This window comes from Misgurnus anguillicaudatus, chromosome 17, assembly GCF_027580225.2.
Source record: "Misgurnus anguillicaudatus chromosome 17, ASM2758022v2, whole genome shotgun sequence".
NCBI classification, from domain to species: domain Eukaryota; kingdom Metazoa; phylum Chordata; class Actinopteri; order Cypriniformes; family Cobitidae; genus Misgurnus; species Misgurnus anguillicaudatus.
Window position 1 is genome coordinate 23,073,374 of NC_073353.2, and position 9,160 is coordinate 23,082,533.

The following is a 9,160-nucleotide window of genomic DNA, read 5'->3' on the forward strand; positions in this document are numbered from 1 at the left end:
GTGTAAGGTGACACAATAGGTTTGTAAAAAACAAATCATATTTTATAATTGTGTATGTAACATTATAAAAAACACTGTTTGGAAATCCAGGTAAGCACCGCAGCTTTTACATTAGACAATTGATAATTTATTTTTGTGCGATGTGACTATAAAAACACGTTGTGAGATATCACCACTGATATAAGTAGAAACATCTCTCTGGCTTATTAAAAACACTGTTTTATGTAGTAATGACAAGTACAAAGTCCAATAATAAAGCAAGTGCTCGTACCGCGTTAAGATTAAATGGAAAAGCAATAGTATATAAATATAGAATTATATACACTAAATATGAATTAAAAACAAGTAATAGTTTCATGACACCACTGGGGGTTTAATCTAATTTTGAACACAGATAGGCCTACATCAGAGCCAGGGAATCTCTGTTAGAGATGTAACCCAGATAGGGCATTAATCAGTGGGGTGAGCGAACACTGACGTCCAATGATTCGTTTGGTTCTCGTGTAGCAAATCATTCTAAGCAAATGTTCAAATAAGCGCTATTTTTACTGCATTGTTACTCTCAATAATGCAGTCTTGCCTGGTCCAATTTGGCGGCACGTTGGTGTACAATTAAGAGGTCAATGATAGTTATTACTGACATGAACACAGCCAAATACATACATAGGCTGAGACCAGTCTAGCTGTTATAGAATGGACCTTAGTTCTTGTGTAAAGAGGTGAATTTAATAACAAGTGTCGCGGCGAATACATCCTCTCCAGTCTCCCAAGCTCCCAAGGGCTAAAGCCTGTCGTCCACCTTTTCGAGGGTCTGTGAGTTGTATCCATCCAGTTGCCCTTTGCATACTCACCTGTACGTCCAAAGTAAAAGCCAACTGCTTTTGTATACTCACCTGTATACCCAAAGCAAAGCTCCAGTTGCCCTTCTGTAAACTCACCTGCATGCCCCAAAGCGAAGCTCCAGTTGCCCTTTTGTATACTCACTGTATGCCCCAAAGCAAAGCTCCAGTTGCCCTTCTGTATACTCACCTGTATGCCCCAAAGCAAAGCTCCAGTTGCCCTTCTGTATACTCACCTGTACGCCTAAAGCTAAGAGCCAGCATATTGCCTTTGTTTACTCATCTGTAGGCCCAAAGTAAAGATCCAGTTGCCCTTATGTATACTCACTTGTACGCCCAAAGCTGAGAGCCAGTGTCTTGCCCTTGTACATTCACCTGTGTGCTCGAAGTAAAAGACCCAGTGAGCCCTTCTGCATAATCATCTTTACACCTAAAGCTACGAGTTAGAGTAACACCCCTGCATACCCCACCTGTAAGACCTACCTGGACGAACTCAAACCAAGATCCCGGGCATTCACTCTTGCATACTTACTTACACGTCGAAGGCCAAGGAACCGTTACGCTTGTCCACATCCTTACGGGCACACTCCTCCTACTAGGCCCAGTTGCTCTTGGAACAGTTACCTGTGTACCTTCTAGGCACCTCCAGAGTTGGGCCCCGGAAGCTGCCGCCATCAGCACAAGGTACTTACTTCACTCCGATTTGTCAGTGTTACTCACAGCCCATATCTTTCACCTCCAGGAAGAAGTGAAGGCTCCACTGAAAGTCCCCTGCAACACAGAACCCAGATACATTGGAGATATGGCGCTTTTCCATTGCATAGTACCCCACGGTTTGGTTTAGTTTGGGTCGGGTCAGCTTACTTTTGGGAGCTTTTCCATTGGGATCACTTCGTAGTACCCGATACTTTTTTTCGTACCACCTCGGTTGGGGTTCCAAGCGGCCCGAGCTGATACCAAACGTGACGCGTAAACACTGTAGTTCACTGATTGGTCTGAGAGAATCGTCATCGGCGCCGTCATCCAATTATGTAAAATATTAGCTTTAGCTTAAGGCTTGCTGCTAGCTTGCGCTGTCTCGAGCAAACATGTTGTCATCTGTGCTCTGTTTTAAGTTTCCAAACACCCTTTTAGCGATTAAAAACATCCACAGGTTGTGAATCAGGAACACATAAAAGTTTTTCAGACTTGCAGTTGGTGGCGGCACATTCGCGACGTGCACGTCAGTATTATTTATGCTTTAATGCAACTTCATTGAGGCTCAGCGGAGCGCCGTCGACAGACGCCACGGGTGTTTGAACAGAAACTGTTATGTGAGACAGAGGTAGTTATAAACGCGATGTTCAAAGTAAACTTCTATTGTGGTGGCCAATTTTAATTTGATGGCGGCACATTCGCGACGTGCACGTCAGTATTATTTATGCTTTAATGCAACTTCATTGAGGCTCAGCGGAGCTGTTGACTGACGCCACGGGTGTTTGAACAGAAACTGTCATGTGAGACAGAGGTAGTTATAAACGCAATGTTCAAAGTAAACATCTACGTATTTGTGGTGGCCAATTTTAATTTTGTGGCGGACTGATAAATAAATAAATGTTTGGGAATGTACAAGGACGCTCTCTCTTGTATGATGTCACAGCCGTATGCAGCGCAAATATAACGACACGCCTATAATTCCTCCCACTGCGAAGTGATACTAAACTCAATGGAAAAGCTAACCACGCCAAAGTGAGGTGAGCTGACCCGACCCAGACTGGACTAGGCCGTGGGGTGCTACGCAATGGAGAAGCGCCATTAGCTGGTTGAAGTCACGTGAGGAAAAAGTGAGAAATATTCTGAAGACCTACCTGAGAAGCCCCCGTGACGGAGTCAGAGTGGCTCAGGATTGACACTCTCTGGCCCGAGAGTTTGCTTTTATATTCCCTTTCCCCTCCCCTACTTACCTTTTAATTAAATTAAGTTTGTTTTAAATTTTACTTATGCTCCTTGTGTGTCTGGTCATTGGGGTGTTCTTGGGACCTCCTCGAGGTGGAAACTAGGGAGGGGCGAGACTCATGACACCTTGTGTCCGCTCCGACCTGTGACAGAATTTTTGCTTTTAAAAGTGCTAATATTACATTTATTGCAATTTGTTTTCTAAAATGCTACCCCACAGATTTATTGTATGTGATTACTTTGTACTTTTGTATATGGTGAGATGAGAAACATTTTAAAGGTGTTTTTTTTTAACACTCAGAGTGCTGCCCCAGTGCTCAAACGGCTCTCCACATGGTTGTACATTTTTAATCTCCTGTTTGTTACAAATAAAGTATTTGTACATTTGCAGGCTTTTATGAATTTTTAAAATAATCCATAATATCCAGTAATATATATAATCCTATATAAAAGTATGCAGGTGTTGAGTGAAACAAATTTAAGGACAGCCTGCCTGATGTATCATCAGTATTTATTTATTTTGTTGCTTAATTTTTATCAGGGCTTTATGCGTGAGTACAGAAAGCAACAGGAAAAAACATTTTGACGTGGCCACAAAAAAGGGAAGTTAATTTCTTTATCTAAATATATTTATTCTGACATGGTCCTTAACCTCCAGAGACAGAGATACAACATTAAGACAACAACATGATCACAACAGAAGATTAATACTGAGCTGCATGAACCACTCGTGATTTGAAGATGAAACATATGTTTGCATTCTTCCTATTGTTTCTAAAGACTTTATGTGTATTTTCTTGGCTTGCTGGAAAATGTGTCGTGTTCAATGATGTGGAAGAATTTCCAGTTGACTCATCATGTAAAGGAAAAACAAACTGTGCCTTCTGCAGTCGTGTCACTGATATTAAAGAGGACCTCCGTGGACTTCCATCAAATTTACTGAACCTCTGCATTCAGATGGATCATGATATGAAGTATATTGGTGTCTTGGCTCCAGGGTCATTTTTACACTTCTCTACTCTGGAATACCTTAAAATTGATGGATGTTTTACCGAGATCTCTCCAAAAGCTTTTACTGGGTTATTTAAATTAACTTCATTACAGTTGATTGCCAATACAAAAAGCTGTTGTAATGCAAGTGTTGATTTCAGTGGCCTTCCTTCACTGAAAAATTTGAATCTTGCAAAATATAGTTTGTCATTAATGGCAGCAAATGTTTTTGATACAATTTCTCAGTTAGAGAGATTAGACATAAACAATGTTTGTTTAAAGGATTTATCTGAGATTCTGTGTCGACTGGAAAATTTAAACTCTCTAAAGGTGTTTTCCATCAGAGTTGATTTAAAGAGTCTTCAGTTTCCAAACTGCTCTATTTACAACTCCTCTAACAGTAACATATCTACTGTATACAATATTGAAGAGGTACATTTGATTTTGGGATCAATAGAGCACATAGATAAAGGGGCTTTCAACGTTTTAGGAAATTTGTCTGAACTAGAATTGGGTTTCAGATCAGATTTCCTGAGAGATCTTTCTATGATTGGAGTAAATAAAATCGATAGGTTGAGTTTTACTGTGGATAACCTTAACCTTGATGAGTTGTGTTACGCAGCAAAGTTATATTCTATTAAATATTTAACTGTGTATTACTGGGAGATTAACTTGCCAACCATGCCCACAAATATTTCTGAAGACTGTAAGGAGATTGTAGACATTACTCTCCATCAAAACTTAATTTTTAAGATTGTAAAGCCTTTACATGTAGATTTGATTTTTCAGATTTTCAGCAACCTCTTAATTTTTGATGTAGATCAACATGTGCTAAGATCAAATGATTTTAAATCTCTTTGTTTGTCCAATCCACGGTTAGTCAACCAGTTGTCTATTATGATTCTTAATTCCAATGACATAGATAAAATCATTTCTCAGCAGTTTATGTGTTTCAAGAACCTTAAATATTTGGAATTAATTACAAGTAATATTTCTAGCATAGAAGATTTTGCTTTCATTGGATTAAACAAATTGAAAGATTTAAACCTATTTGGAAACAAGTTATCTTACATTTATCAAGACACATTCAGTGGTCTATATGAACTGATCGTCCTAAATCTTCAAGAAAACCCAATAATTCAAATTCAATCAAATTCATTTGGACATCTTATTAACCTTCACACACTTCTTCTGGGAGATCTAAACATCCCACCAAATATTTCACAGGTCACGCTGCATTTCTCTGATATATTTGGATGCATCCCGTATAATCTGAGTAATGTGTTTATTAGTTCAGGCTTGAGACCAATGCATTTGATTATTGGAAATGTTACACTGAATCAGAGTATTGATCTCCGAATCAAAGGTCAATATGTGACAGTTGAGGATTGTGACAGTCCACTCTTGACATCTGCAGTCACACTTCAAATTAATGCTGAATATATCATCTGTGACAAGGAGTTTATTGGGAAATATGTTAAATCAGTTGTTAATCTGGAGTTCATATCATGGTTTTCAGACAACATTGGTGATTTATCAGTAATAAATCAGCTTGTTCATTTAAAAACCTTAAGGCTGGAAAACATTGATTTGTCAAAACAGCCAAATGTGCCAATAATGTTTCAAAATTTGACAAAATTACGAACCCTGATCTTGCTAAACTGCAGAATTTTCTTTTTGGATGGAAGTCTGACAAAGGACCTGAAGGCACTGACCGGTTTAATGTTTATGCCACAAAATGATGTGACAATTCTTCAAAACTTTGTTGAACATCTCACTAGTTTAAAGTTGCTCTATCTCATGGGGTTGCAATTGCAATGCAGTTGTGATGACGCTTGGCTGATCTCATGGGTGAAGAGCAACAGGCAGGTACAGGTTCTTATGGAGGGGCCCACCATGAAGGACCTGCAGTGTTTAACTGATAATGGAGTTGACCATCTGAACTTTGTTCATTACACCCAGGAGAACTGTTCATTTGATATTGAATTTGTGCTCTTCATCTCAACTTCTGCCTTTTTATATTTGTTTATTTTTGTAGTGTTGTCATATCAGTTTGCAGGACAATACATAATGCCGTTCTATTACATTGCCAGCGGATGGTTCAGAGAGGTTTTGCGTATGGATGTCAAACGCCAGTACCGCTACGATGTTTTTGTTTCCTACAGCAGTAAGGATGAGTGCTGGGTAAAAGAAAAACTTCTTCCTAACTTGGAGCAGCGTGGACCTCCATTCTTGCGTCTCTGTTTGCACGGTCGTGACTTTCAGTTGGGTCAAGACATTGTGGAAAACATCACAGACAGCATTTATACAAGCCGGCGAACTCTTTGCCTTGTCAGTCGTAACTATCTCCGCAGTACCTGGTGTACTTTGGAGATGCGGTTGGGCACCTACAGGCTCCAGGTAGAACAGAGGGACATTCTTCTCCTGGTCTTCTTAGAAAAAATTCCATCTCACTTGCTATCCTACCATCACAGATTGGCCCGACTGGTAAAAACTAGGACCTATTTGGACTGGCCAATGGACCCTGAGATGCATGAGGCATTTTGGTACAGGTTGTGGTGTAAACTCATAAAATGTAACTAAACTGTCTTAAAATTCAATTTAAATGAAACGCATAATAATAAAATTACTTTTTTGAAAGGGATCTTAACACTTTTCATTTTTTCAACACTGGATGGATGGATAGTACAAGGAAGAATATGCAACAGCATGTAATAATTGTGGTAGTATGCACTGTAAGCATGTATAAGAAACGAGGGCATGCTGTTCATTACAATTGAATATTTATTTAATATTGTTGTAATGATATGGAGAATGATCAGATTGTAAACAGGCCAACAGAACTGCATAATGATGTCATAATTGATATACAGTGACCTAACGGAGTTTAACAGTGAGATGGTTGTGGGGATAAAACTGTTCTTGAACCAGGTGGTTCTAAACCGAATGGATTAGATATGCTCTTAATAATAATAGATGGGACTGAATGTTTAAAAACTTATGTTTAGGACTTCATTAAATGATAGCTATATGTTCAGTATTGTTTATGTGAAAATATTTATTCTACTGCCTTTTAACATTCATCTAGGTACATACATACTCCCTTGTTATATAAGGCTTGTTTCAGGAATTTGTGAGTGGAAGAAGTCCCCATCGCTTTATGCCCAAGTGTGTCCCGAGTCCCCACCACTTATTGGAAGAATTCTTGCATTAGGGTCCATTAAAGACACACTATGCAGTTATTTTACCTTAATATAACAGCTTCAAAGTTATTTCGGTGGTAAACAAAGTCATAGTAGTGCGAATCATCCTCCTGTTGAAGCTCGGGGAGGACGCCGCTAGCAAAACCAGCAATGCAAGCTTGAGAGAACCGCCCCTGACAAATCTCGCGAGAATCACAACTTGCTTTACGGCAACGACGTCACACACGTTCGTGTAGCGCTGCAAGAACCGACCACTGGATGACGTCAAAGTACCGCGAGAATGATCCGAGACGGCACTTTGACGTCATCCGGCTGTCGGTTCTTGCAGCGCTGCATGAAGTCGATCAAGCCTATAACAACAACTGCACGCGCAAATTTGAGACGTGAGGCTAAACGATTTAAAAGTTAAGAAAGTGCGTTCGGAAGAGAGTAGGAAAAGGAAAAGAGAATCTGACCATGTTAGGAACCGGACAAGAGTCCCACTCGGTCAGGTTTTTACTCGTTGGCGTGAGCTAAAAGACAGCACTGGATGGGATGCTGATCTGGCGATCTTGTTGATGGACTAGTAAGTAAATCTCTCATTTGTAAACTTGTTTGGGGTCTATGTTGTATGTTTTTGCGCTTGCGTGTAGTATCTCATGCGATTATCATGACAACAGTTGTCAATATCTCACATAATTATCAGGACATAAATAAGCCTAGAGGTTGTAAATAGTGTAAACATGCACAATTTGCAAACTATTATGATAAATAGCAATAATCATGTATAGTGACATTATAACGAACATGTTATGAAATAATGCAACGTACACAATTAAATTTGTCATGGCATTTTGTAATGTTTACTTGTGATTTAACTGCAATCATGTAAAAACGTTATAAGCTAGCAAACGCGGTAATTTATTATTATATGCACTCTACACTTGGAATAAACTTCTTATTATCCTATTACCATCATCTGTAGTTTAGTAGACTATGCAGTAGCCTAATATTTGTATGAAATTGTGAAACATTATCTTCGGAGTACTAGAGTGGGAAATTACGACAGTTGCAAGTATTCTCCAGCGACTCTAGGGGTCGCTGTTTGACAAAAACGCCGAAAATGCATAGAGCAGCTTTAATATCAAAAACACCCGGAAAACACAGGACGTGACGCTTTCTCCTGCTTTTCAAAGCTCCCCGCCTGTGAACACAAATTTTGTTTTAGGAGCTCCTACATTTGAGTGTGCTTGCCGCATGTCTCGATTTAAAATAAACTTGTTCACGGCTTGATACGAGCGGCCTCTAAAAGGGAAAGGATCTATAAATCGTCATTTTTTAAAATGTAAGTCATAGATGTAACAATGAATCGCCTATGAATAGTCATTATTCATCGTCTATTGCAAGATTAACAAAATCTTTTTGATGCAAAACTCATCAGCTTAATGGATAAAAGTAAGTTTCAGATGAATATGACGTTTTCTCATGTAAAACAAAATTTTGAAAGTCCATTATATATTTGTTTTTTGACACATGGTAGGCCAACCTTACGTTAAATTTATACATGATCCAAGTACTAAAAATTAATTCAAATATATTGCATATCAGGGGTTTCCAAACTTTAAAAAATAGATATATAGGGAAAAACACAAACACATTTGCTCCTTTTCAGTAGTTTTTTAATAAGTTTAATGTAATAATATCAAAATACCTTATGATAGGGCTGCACAATTTTGGCAAAATTCATAATTTTGTACAATAACATTACTGTTTAAAATGTGTACTATATAATGTATGCAATCTTAACAACAAAAAAGTCGGCTGTAAAACCTTCCTTCAAATAGTGGTGATCCATGAATTGTTTTTCAGAACTAAACTACTCTAAGAGGACTCTGTTGATATTAATACTCTGTGGAGTTTACCGGAAGTTACGTTTGTTCCACGAAAGCCATTTGTTTATGTTGTTACTGCTAAAACCGTCTATACCAGGGTGCCAAAACTTTTTCCTACCAAGGACCAAAAATCAAACATGACAGAGGGCCGTAGGCTGAAAGTAAATGTTGCTGTGTTATATTAAAATTAAAGTTGCCCTGATTTTCCTAATTTATAATTTTCTAATATTTAAAAAAACTAATAAGCAAACATAACTCTGTTTATGCATAATTTATGCAGTTGTATATCAAAGGTAACTGTTGTGAAAAAAAATCATTTTTA

The 9,160-nt window shown here is 38.4% G+C and overlaps 1 protein-coding gene across 1 annotated transcript; it reads left to right on the top strand.

Annotated features, from left to right (window-relative positions):
- Window positions 1-3,446: 3,446 nt before the first annotated feature.
- On the top strand, window positions 3,447-6,500 carry LOC129451383 (uncharacterized). Its single transcript, XM_055214435.2, has one exon. It carries the CDS (start codon window positions 3,516-3,518, stop codon window positions 6,345-6,347), a length of 2,832 nt encoding a protein of 943 aa, XP_055070410.2. The 5' UTR covers window positions 3,447-3,515; the 3' UTR covers window positions 6,348-6,500.
- Window positions 6,501-9,160: the final 2,660 nt, after the last annotated feature.